Source organism: Abramis brama, assembly GCF_963993115.1.
Source record: "Abramis brama genome assembly, chromosome: 13".
In the NCBI taxonomy this organism is placed as follows: domain Eukaryota; kingdom Metazoa; phylum Chordata; class Actinopteri; order Cypriniformes; family Leuciscidae; genus Abramis; species Abramis brama.
In genome coordinates, this window is record NC_139975.1 from 32341187 (window position 1) to 32353380 (window position 12194).

Sequence of the window (12194 nt, forward strand, 5' to 3'; positions counted from 1 at the left end):
TGTTGAAGAATGTCAGTAACCACACAGTTGATGGACTTCCATGGTATAATAAAAATGGAAGTCAATGGGGTCCATCAACTGTTTGGTTACTAACATTCTTCAAAATATCTTTGTGTTCAGCAGAAGAAAGAAACTCAATGACGCGTGTCATCAGCCCTGGACAGACTGAGCTTGTGTTCTTGGGAGCATGATGGCGCATTGCTCTGATTAGGATTAATAGTGACCCTCTCTGAACAGAGCAGTGTTTGATGGGAACCCTCACGTCTCTTTACGCAGCTCCTCCCACTGGACTCCAACATCGTGGAAGAGCACAAGAGAGAGAACCTGGAGGCCAAGCAGATCGCCCGCAAACTCACCATGGTGGTCGTGCCCTCCGAAAAGACCGAGGACAAGGAGAAGGAGAAGGAGAAGGAGGAGGAGAAGAATGAGAAGGTAACTGTAGTTTTAAACTGAAGCGTGTCCTGCACCACTAGTGGCAATGCCGAAATGACGTTTTAGTGTTGCTATTAAAGAAATAGTAAACCACAAATACAAATGGTCATTGTTCGCTCATGTCATTCCAAAGCCATACTGAAGAAATCAAGTGCTTGAATATTATTATTATTATTATTATTATTATTATTATTCTTGTTTTTTATTAAGTCCAGGGCTCAGAAAGTAAAAGTCCTGCCATATGTTTATTCCACCCATGATTTCACTAATTAGTTCTCTCTCCTGGCTGAAGAACTGTGCTAATTAGCAAATCCTGAGGAGGACTTTTACTTCCTGAACCTGGACTTTACACCTCTGTTTGTTTGTTAGTAATAACTAACCGTGTGAACTGACAATAAATCCAAAATAAATGCAAAGAAACCGTAATATTAACTTATCACATTTATTCATGAAATAAAAAGTAAGCACTGTCAGGACAGATCATAAAGCAAAGTGCTTAGAACGGTTTTATGTTTAACAATCTGTGAATTTGTGCCAAATCTGTGACTGATTTGAAAAGTAATAAAATGAACAACAAAGCAGCACATTACATATGACATAGAAACGTAGCAGGACTATTATTTTGCATGTACACTCCAAGACTTCATGCACTGATCTTTAGATGCTAATGATTATCACTGTCAATAAATGCAATCGTAATGAATCTCTTATTGACTTTGTGTTTATACTTTGTCGATTTCAACTGGCTCCCAGAAATGAACAAACTGGCTTTCCCAAATTGACAGAAGAGTTTTTTAGCATTTAATGGTATAAATCCCTGTAAATGTCAGCGTTTTGCTCTGCTGATCAGGTGCTTGATTACAGCAGTGCATGTTCAGACACTCTCAGGGACTCTCCGTCTGACAGGCTGAGTCACAGAACGCAGAGATGAGCTGCAGTTTAGTCACGCTGTGTACTAAGTTAATGCTTTAAATTAAATCTTGACTGTGTAATGACAGATGATGCATTCAGGATGCATGCAGGAATTTAAAATGCTGTGCAAGAGCAGCAAAAGACATTAACAACGTTCGGTTCATTATTCAGAAGTACGTGGGGCTGCTCGATTATGGGAAAAATCATAATCATGAATATTTTGCTCAATAATGAAATCACGATTATTTAAAGGAACACTCCACCGTTTTTTGAAATAGGGCTTAATCACCACCTTTCCTACATTTAGATAGGTGGGCAAATGCATTTTTGTCTCAGTGCATGCATTGTTTTAGTTTGACAGGGTCGGCGCTAGCTTAGCTTAGCATAATGAATGGAATCCTTTGTTGCCAGCTAGCATGTCCTGAGTAAAAGTGATATAAAAAAAATATAAAAAACACCTAATTACTTCTTGTGGCCTGCGTATTCACAACGAGTACAAATAGTGATGCAGATTAACACTAGGCGATTTCCTAGGCAGATGTTGACTTATATATTGAGGACTATATTAGGGCGAAGCACAGGCGAAGCACTGCTACTTGGGCGTGATATCTCTGCGCCCAAGTAGCAGTGCTTCGCCTGTGCTTCCCCCTAATATAGTCCCAAGTCAATATCTGCCTAGGAAATCGCCTAGTGTTAATCTGCATCGCTATTTGTACTTGTTGTGAATACACAGGCCACAAGAAGTAATTAGGTGTTTTTTTATTTTTTTTATATCACTTTTACTCAGGACATGCTAGCTGGCAACAAAGGATTCCATTCATTATGCTAAGCTAAGCTAGCGCCGACCCTGTCAAACTAAAACAATGCATGCACTGAGACAAAAATGCATTTGCCCACCTATCTAAATGTAGGAAAGAAGGTGAATAAGCCCTATTTCAAAAAACGGTGGAGTGTTCCTTTAACTCGATCATTGGTGGGTGATCTAATCAGTCTTATTTCATGATGTGAGTAATTTGAAATGTCAATATTATCAATACTTCAGCAGAAACTAATACTAGGTTAATTACAGTAAAAATCCTCAAAACCGTTACAGAAGACAAGTAGACACCCAGAACTAGGAAACTAAACTACAAACAAACTGACAAAAATACGACAGAACAAAAACAGGAAGTTTTTCATGAAGATGTACTTACAGTGGTGTTCAGATAAGTTACAGCCTACAACAGAAATTGAATAAAGTAATCAAATCTGAAATACATTAATTATAGACTAATCCTTATTAAAGGGTAATTCTCGCCAAATTGCAACCTAGGCTATTTTTGTTAATCTACCCGAGTCAAACATCCATGTAAAAGCATAATCATAATGAAAAGAGTATCAAAAGTAGTCGATCTCCGAATGCAACGTAACATGATGAGAGTACAGATGGAAAGCTCAGTTCATTACGTTGCATTCGGAGATCGACTACTTTTGACTGACAAAATTCCAGCCACCGGAAACACTAACTGATAAAGTGAGTCGTACAAAACCTTTCTTTTTAGTAAACTCTGTGTACACAAACAATGTTCTCAATGCTGGAGTTCAAGTGTAGAGGCCCTGGTGATACTCCGAGCACAGTTTCATGTTGTGTCGAGCCTTCTTAGTGTTTTAAAAACGGCGATTTTGATGCTGTCATAGTCGTGCCTCAAGCACTCCCATTCAAAAGGCATTTTGACCGAAAACGAAAATACGGTCAAAATTAAAAGTGGCGTTTCCATTCTAATTATGCTTTTACACGAAAGTTTGACTCTTTAAATCTTTACGCTTTAAAACTACAGTTTATTCATTCAAGAGCAGCGAGTGATTTTATCTTTGTCTTGTTGTTTGATTAACATGACAGACTGCAGCAGGTTTATTAGGCTGTTGTCTCTTTAAGAGCTTCACGGATCCAATATACGGATACACACACTCTTTCTCAGTGTTTACATTCACTGAAGACATAACCAGCTGTGTTTATGAGGATACTTACCATAACACACTTATTTGGCTGATTCGGATGTCAAGTTTGGGCTTTTAGGGAGGAACGGAAGTGCACAGCTGTGAAGGAAAGGAAGGTGCGCTGGACGAAATGCGGCATAAGCACAATAATCATTTCTTATTAGTTTGTCTATTGCTATAGTTACTTTAATGTTTTATTAAATTTCCCTATGCTTATTTGGGAGATCTGACCAATCTGTAAAGTGTATGCATTTTATTACTTTTGCTGTGGTTTTGAACTTGGTGTTGAGAAATATTATAGCCATCAATATCTGGTAAATTCATGGAAAAGTTATTTCTAAATATTACAACAAAGTTATTTTATTTCAACAGAGCAAGAATATTGTGTTTTCTGCTCAAGAATAATTTAGAGAATGTTTTATTATTGATTGACATTTAAAAGTGAATCGTTCATATTGACAATGAAGATGGTAAACCAGACCTGAATGATTAATCAAATAATAAAGCCAATTTTTTTTTTTTTTTTTTTTTTTTTTTTTACAAATAGTATTAGAGCATCTCCTTTTCTCTCACACATGTAACATTGAATAAAACAGATTCAACCGTTTCCGATTTCAAGAATGTTAAATTAAAGTGAAGTCAGAACAATTTGCATGGAAAACCAAAGCATGTTTATATGAAACGCAAAGAATGCGCTGTGAATATAGTTTCATGTGATCTTGTGCTTTGAATAAAATATGATTAAAAAACTAAATTCTCAAATTATCAAAGCATTGTTAGTGCCAGCCTGGTTTAAACGCTTTATCCTCTTTCAACTGAATATATGAAAATCCAGGTTTTGCAGTAGTTGTGGATAATTAGACTTTGCATTAGTGTGACTTGTAAGCTGTAAGGAACACCACAGATGATGTGTGTGTGTGTGTGTATGTGTGTGGAGATAAGAATCCCTCAGACTCCTCTCAGAAGAGTGTGTGTGTGTGTGTGTGTGGAGGTGTGTCCTGCGCTCCTCTAACGTGTTCCTCCTCTCGTGTCAGCCTCCTGATAACCAGAAGCTGGGTCTGCTGGAGGCTCTGCTGAGGATCGGCGACTGGCAGCACGCGCACAGCATCATGGATCAGATGCCCGCTTTCTACGCCACCTCCCACAAACCCATCGCCATCGCACTGTGCCGACTGCTTCACCTGACCGTGGAGCCGCTCTACCGCAGGTACCACACACACACACACACACACACGTCTACTGTCCCGGGCCTGGAGCAGCACTCGTTTACAGTCATCTGTCACTCAATCATTCGGACTGCCATCACAGATCCAACATTTGTTTTGGTTATGGTCAACTCTAAATGAACAGGGATCCGTTACTGTGATTAAGACTCTGAAGTCGATTACATTTTTTCCCCAAATTCTAGATTTTCCATTTGCATTTTCTGGTTTTTGTTTTAATGGTTGAATTTAATTTTAATAGTCAAAAAAAGTATGTGTTATCAATTTTATCACTCAATTGTTTGGACTCACAGATCAGTTTTTTTTTTTTTTTGTGGTTATGTTCAACTCTAAATGAACAGGGAACCGTTACGGTGATGAAGACTCTATGAAATAGATTTAATTTTTTTGCCTATTAAAATTTTATTCATTCATTAAAACAGAAACCATAAAAATGTAAATGGATAATCAGAAATTTGGGAAAAATAATATCTAATCAATTTAATTAATACATCTTAAATACTTACTAACCATGATAGGGCCTTTTTTTTCAGACAATCTGTTAAAATATTCTGTGTTTTATGATTTAATATAATTTTATTATCAAAAATTGTGGTAATCAAATTGAATTGAACTTTAATTTTTTGAGGTTTACTGTTATTAAAACAGTAATGTGAACTGCTTATTCACACTGAGACCCGCTGAACATGTAGAATTTAATATTCATTATTTAATTCAGTGCACAATCCAAATTTGGCCAGATTCCGTGACACTCCACATCATAAAGTAAATTACTAGATTGTTACATTCCACAATTCAGTCCTCATTTTCCACATCTTGAAACAGACGTGAATCCAGACAACATACTCAAATCACATTCATTCTAAATATTTTCACAACAGTTTTGTTAAAATTACTATTCTTCATAAAAACATAAACATGGAAAAAACGAAGTATTTTTGAGCTATTTTGAGCCGAGTTTCCCGGCAGTGTATCGGGACTTCCTGCTCCTGTGAGCTGTTCTCAGGCTCAGAGCTGACAGAAGCACAGCTGTGAATCAGACGCGGGTCTTTATGGCTGAGCTGGGCTGTCTTGAGCTCTTTGAACGTGCTGTATTTCAGGGCTGCAGTGCCCAAAGGTGCCAAAGGGGGTTTGATGAGGCCTCTGAGGAACAAACAGGCCCCTCGTCCGGCCGAGACCTTCGGGGACCTCTCCAGGGATGTGTTCACCATGCTGTGCTACCTGGGCCCGCACCTGTCCCACGACCCCATCCTGTTCGCCAAGATCGTGCGGCTGGGCAAGAGCTTCATGAAAGAGGTGAAGACTGACACACACATGCAACTATATCTTCAGCAGTTCTTAATATTCATTTGTTTTTTTATTCCCTCAATCAGAGGGAACTGTTTATACCAACCAGACATTGTTGACTGAGATTTTATATTTAAACGTGTTCTCAGTAACGTTTTCCTCATTTAAAAAAAAAAAAAGTTACTTTTGGAAACATCTTTACACTTTACGTTATGTTTGTGGTTTATCCCCCGATGCTTTTTACATTTTCTAGTGTTTAGACTCTGACTCTGAGCATAAGCGGTTTGGATGATGGATGGATGTTTAGTGGTGATGCATGCAAAACACTATTATGATCATAATATCTCAACTCTATATTGGCTGTACAATGGTTGTGAGTGTTAGCTCACATAAATGTAGAAATGATTCAGCACTTCTCACCACTGTTCATTATGCTTATGGACTTCCTCCAGTGGTGTTACATAATTGCACTTGTGTGTTTTTTGGCAGTCAGAGAATGTAATGGTGTGTCCCAGAGATGATGAGCTTTATATCAGGACTGTATTAGCCCTTCGGCTCACTCTAATGTAACCTGTGTGAGTTGTGTAGGTCTCACTTTATTGTCGGCTAGCCTCTATTGATCACTGTCTGTCTGTGTATCTCTCTCTCTCTCTCTCTCTCTCTCTCTCTCTCTCTCTCTCTCTCTCTCTCTCTCTCAGTACCAAGCTGAAAGCAGACAAGAAATCAAGGACAAAACGGTGAGTCATAAGTGGGAATCTAAAGTTTTATCTAAGGTTTATTGCTATTTTTTTGTCAGGTCAAGCGCTGACTGTAAAGTGTATTTGATATGTTTGGCACCAATTAAAACTGTTTGTTTATTAAACCATTAATAGATTCTAGGGATTCACTGATATGTACATTTTGGCTGATACCGATAACTCTTAATATTTGAAAGCCTATAACCGATATATTGGCCGATAAATCTAAATTTTTTTAATAAAATTTTTGAGAGCCTGATTACAAAAACAAGTCTCATGTCCCAATCACACGATTATAACGATGTTCTCATAATCTTATGGAGCCTATATGACAGACTTGCACTGCATGTTGCATTAACTGTATTTTCCATTGTTTAAGTGATTTCAATCATATTTCATGTAATTCAAAACCATCATAGTGAACAGTGCGCATCTGAAGTGTCTTAGGTCAAGGAAATATTACAGTATTTATCGGCTTTAATATATCGGCCAAATTTTCTCATCGGGCCGATAACTATAAAAATGAACGTATATTGGCCGACACCGATATGGTGGCATATATATTGTGCATCCCTAATAGATTCTTCCAAAAAAACATTCTTAATAATTTTTAACACTGAATAGCTTCTAATTTATTTGTATGTGATTGTATTGGATTACTGAGTGCTCGTGTAATGGCCAAATAAGTTCTCTTGAGAGATTCATAAACCGTTCCATACAGTCCAGATATGACAGATATGACTATCACAGGCCGTTGATAAAAGCAGTGACTGCTGATTGTGTAGATGCACATGACGTGACGTGTGTGTGTGTGTGTGTGTGTGTGTCTCTGGCAGGACACTCTGCTGAGCTGTTTTCTCAGTATTGCTGATCAGGTGTTGTTACCGTCTCTCTCACTCATGGAGTGCAACGCCTGCATGTCTGAGGAGATCTGGGGCTTCTTCAAACTCTTCCCCTACCAGCACAGGTACGGCCCCGCTCTCTTCACCTGTGGCTCTGCCTGTTATTTGCTTATATTGCACAAAGTTAATTGCATTAGGCAAATTGCCTAATTGGTAAGGTTGCAGGTTCACACTGGACTGCAGTGGACGTACTTCATCATTTGCCACTTAATGAAAGTAATTGAACTTCCACTTGTACACCCAATCTGTTTACTAAATCTGCATGCTATGAGTTGCACATCAGTGTCCTGCTAATATTTATTATGACGGGTGGGAAAGTGTTTACAGTGGCGTTTGCGAATCTATAAGCCAGGGTCCCCGCGGGACTTAAAAGGTCTTAAATTAGATTTTTTAAATTTAAGGCCATAAAAAGTCTTAAAAATTATATATTTTTTTAAAAATGTCTTATTTTTATTTATGAAAGGTCTTAAATTTTAGATGACACTTTGACTTAGACTTATCTATATGCTTTCGAAATTAAAACTATCTAATTAGCGGCTCTTATTATTTTTTTAATTCTGCACTGCGAGTGCGAGCTGACATCACGTTTCTCTCATGCTTGCTTTCACTGTGTGATGTGTCAGTTTATAGATGTCCCCAAATGAGTTTTTGTCTTATATTTATATTATATGTAGTTATATTAGAATATCACATGAGCAAGAGTGCCGTTTTCCTGTGCACAATTGCAAATGTGCTATTTATTTTATACAACAGTTAAATTAACAATAAAGTTAACATTGTGAGTTACTTTTTGGACACAATATTGTCAATTTTCACTTTATATTGCCGACGAGAATTTCATAATGAAGCCGTGGTCCAACAGACAGCGATGAGATTTTTTTTCTTTTTTAGTGAAATCCGCGTTTTGAACGAATCATTTTAACGATTCAATGAACAATCACTTGTTTTTCTGAATGAATCAGCCGTTTGAACAAATCCGTTGACTCCAACAACTCGCTTATTAAGACAGTGACTTACCGCCACCTACTGGTGGTTTCAGTTTCATATTTAAAGTATCCTTTAATTAAAACGTTAAAATTATAAATCATTTCATATTTAAATATTGAATAGCTTTTTTATGCAGTTGTAAATGAAGTGTAAATATAGTAATGCCAGTTTTGATGCCGCTTCTGTGTCACCTCTGCACTGCAAGGATGGATTTTAATTTAATGATTTAATTTGACATTGGTACTGTGTTATTCTAATATAATTTAATTTGAATGTTAGAATTTGACATAAAAGGTGATGCATACCTCTAAATACGTTTAGAAACAATATCCATATATGGGTGAAAATGCCCCTGGAAATCAATTTAAGATGGCAAATATTGCCCCTTAATAAAAATGTTAATTTCGGTCACTACTGTGAACTGACCACTGCATAGAATATAAAAAATATGAATATCTTCATGAGTCTTCTGTCAACAACAGGCCTAAACCAGCCAGGGTACCAGTACAAAAATACAATCAGTAAAATATCATTTAATTATTATCAACAAAACTTTGAAAATATCTAGACATATTTTTGTCAATATTGCGCACCCCTAATGTACGGTATTAATTTTGATTTCTTCATGTCTTAAAAAGGTCTTAAAAAGCCTTAAATTTGACTTTTAAAATTGTGCAGATAGCCTGATAAGCACGGGCGCACCATGGATCATATAGCCAACGCTGTTTTTCAAATGTCAAATAACGTTCAATGTTTGTTTTATTCACAATTTTTATTGAAATGTAAGTCACCTGGTTTATGATTTACACGTGTAGTGGCAGCGCTGCAAGTTTCGTCCACCTGATGTAGATTCATGTTAATGCAGATTAATGCGCTGCCTTTGTGTTAAACTGGAAGAGCACTGAATAAAATGCGTGTTGCTGTGGGATGACATGTTCTGCTGAGCGGTGCGAGACTCACCTGCCGTGTCCAAGGCCAGCGTACAAACATTCATAACCGCAAGAAGTACAATTGACAATCACCTTTATTTCTATAGCGCTTTTTACAATACAGATTGTTTCAAAGCAGCTTTACAGGAAAATAATGCAACAAAGTTTGTTTCTAGAAGAAAATAGCCTCACAGTCCAGCTTAAGTAAGTTCAGTGATGGTTAATTTTTGTTGTAAAAAAGTTTTTAATTTAGTTAATTTATATATATATATATATATATATATATATATATATATATATATAGCGCTGCTCTGGAGAAAACCATGATGTCATCGTCCAGCTCAGTCAGTTCTCATATAATGGTGTCAAATGCAGATCAATAATATTGTTGAATATTAAATGTCCCCGACTAAGCAAGCCAATACAAGCAGAACGCATAACATTTCTTGTATGTATGTATGTAAGAAAGTCAACGGACGACGTTCAACCAACTGTGTGTGTTGGAAACTGTTAAATGTGAGGGTGGATGTGCAACTTTGTGGTGTTTTATCATGGGAGTCGTTATATCAAATGATTATGTGTGGTCATATACCAGCTGAAGAATATGAGGCTATGTTTACTGCTATTCCCTCATCATATTCCCTCCTTATACACACAGTGAATGCCTTGATGACTATGACACATGTTTTGTGTGATTAGGTATCGCCTCTATGGGCAGTGGAAGAACGAGACGTATGGTAATCACCCCCTCCTGGTGAAGATCAAGGCTCAGACGGTGGACAGAGCCAAATACATCATGAAGTAAGTTTACTTTCTAGCGCAATCTAGATCAGCTCTGCAATATAACCCTGAAACTGAGGCGTTCCTAGTTTTAAAGGATTTTCAGGATTAAAATCACATGGAGTTTTGAATTCAGTCTTCATTATCTTGTTCACTGAACATGCTAATGTTGAGAGGATGGTCGTAAAGCTGTGACGGTCTGGTTTTTCAGTCTCCTAAACTACTGTTATAATGCTAAGATATGACGCTTTTATTTAGCAAATATGCATGAATTTGATCAGATGTCACAGAAAATACATTCACAGTGTTGTAAAGGAAAATAAATGCTAATACATTCAGATAAAGGCTGTTCTTTTTAACCTTTCTGTTTGTCAAAGAATCCTGAATTTGTTTTTATTAGTTTCCATAATTTGTAGCCGCACAACTTGTTTTCAACATTGATAATAATAAGAAATTCTTGAGCAGAAAATCAGCCTATTAGAATGATTCCTGAAGGATCATGTGACACTGAAGACAGGAATAAATTACATTTCAAAACATAATGTAGAAAAGTTGTTTAATAATGATATTTCACGTCAGACTGTTTTCTAAGACTGCATGATATATTAAAACAGTTTAACAATAGTAACATAAAGTAGTGCTGTTGTGAATTCACAAAGGCTGCGATTAAATTAAAGAAATATATGCTCTGCTTGTTATATGCACTTTAATTTAATTTCAAATATGACAACCCTGATTTATATTTGAAAATAATTTTACATATTGCACATTTTTCATATTTTATTTTTTTGTATTGAAAGTATGGCAAATATTGGTTAAAATGTACCAACAATAACATTTAAAAATAAACACACTGTGGCGTACCATACAAATAACCCGTAGTCCATCTGAATTTAAGAACATTTAGGCTTTCCATTAGCCTAGAAATCTAGACGCACCCTAGCGGCAGCAAAATGTATTTCGCAGCCAGGTGGGTCTAGCAACTCTCAATAGACCTTCTAGCTGCAAAAACCTAAACTGGGTCAGGCCAATCACGTCGTGTATAGAGTAGGCGGGGGCGGGCTTAACATATGACGACAGAGTTGCGACGGCTGCCACTTGAAAACAAAGAATGGCAGCTGCTGATGGAGAACAACGGTCTTTCGAATCGGCTTTGGCCACGACTCTGGAGGACTTGGAGTTAAGTTTTTCTTTGAGAAAAGAGCAAAGAACGGCACTGAAGTCATTCTTAAAAAAAGGAAGATGTGTTCATCGTTTTGCCGGCCAAAAGTTGAATCTATCAACTAAGCTCTGCTGTTGGGAAAACGCTCTGGTTGGTTTAAGCGCTGTCCTATTGCGTGCAGAGTGAATTTGAAAGACAGCCGTTTATCCCGCCCCTCGGATTGAGCCGTGTCTATGGTGAGTTTCCAGACCTAACATCTTGATGTAGGTCTGGCTTGCCAGGCTAGCTTTCCATCTCATAGTGAAAAACATGTAGCCCACCAACATTTCAGTTAACAGTGAAGTGAAATCTTATTGTAGTCTTGAAATCTGTCTGAGAGAGAGAAAACACAGGCTAGATGACATAACATAGTAGTGCAATAAACACAGCGATCACGTAGCGCTGAAAGACAGCAGTTTCTCCCTGAAGCAAAAGATGGGCAATACTTGTTCTGCTGCAGTGTAGGCTAATGCTAATCCATTCATTCTTCTGCACCGGCCTAGGCTGGCTTTAAAGGGGACCTATTATGCAAAATTCACTTTTGTATGGTGTTTGGACATAAATGTGTGTTGGCAGTGTGTGTACACAACCACCCTACAGTGATAAAAATCCACTCACTCCTTTTTTTTAAATCCCCATAAATCATAAGCAGTCTCTCCAAACGACCCGTTTTCAGAATGTGGCTTTAGTGACATCACTAAAGCCACAGGCCCCGCCCCCGAGTGTTGACTGACACTGCCGTTATAACTTAGACCCGCCCTGATCGAGTTCACTGCGAGTTTACACATCAGCCATTGCTGCAGCAATGCACTCACGAGAAGCGTTGA

General features: G+C 37.5%; 1 protein-coding gene across 2 annotated transcripts in view; it reads left to right on the top strand.

Moving 5' to 3' along the window:
* thoc2 (THO complex 2) overlaps window positions 1-12194 on the top strand; it is a 97152-nt gene that overhangs the window by 26520 nt on the left and 58438 nt on the right. For both annotated transcript variants that reach the window (XM_084133740.1, XM_084133741.1), the window contains exons 10-15: window positions 277-432; window positions 4356-4528; window positions 5645-5840; window positions 6530-6568; window positions 7405-7535; window positions 10086-10187. In XM_084133740.1, coding sequence (XP_083989866.1) covers window positions 277-432; window positions 4356-4528; window positions 5645-5840; window positions 6530-6568; window positions 7405-7535; window positions 10086-10187 — 797 coding nt within the window. The remainder of the gene's footprint in view (window positions 1-276; window positions 433-4355; window positions 4529-5644; window positions 5841-6529; window positions 6569-7404; window positions 7536-10085; window positions 10188-12194) is intronic.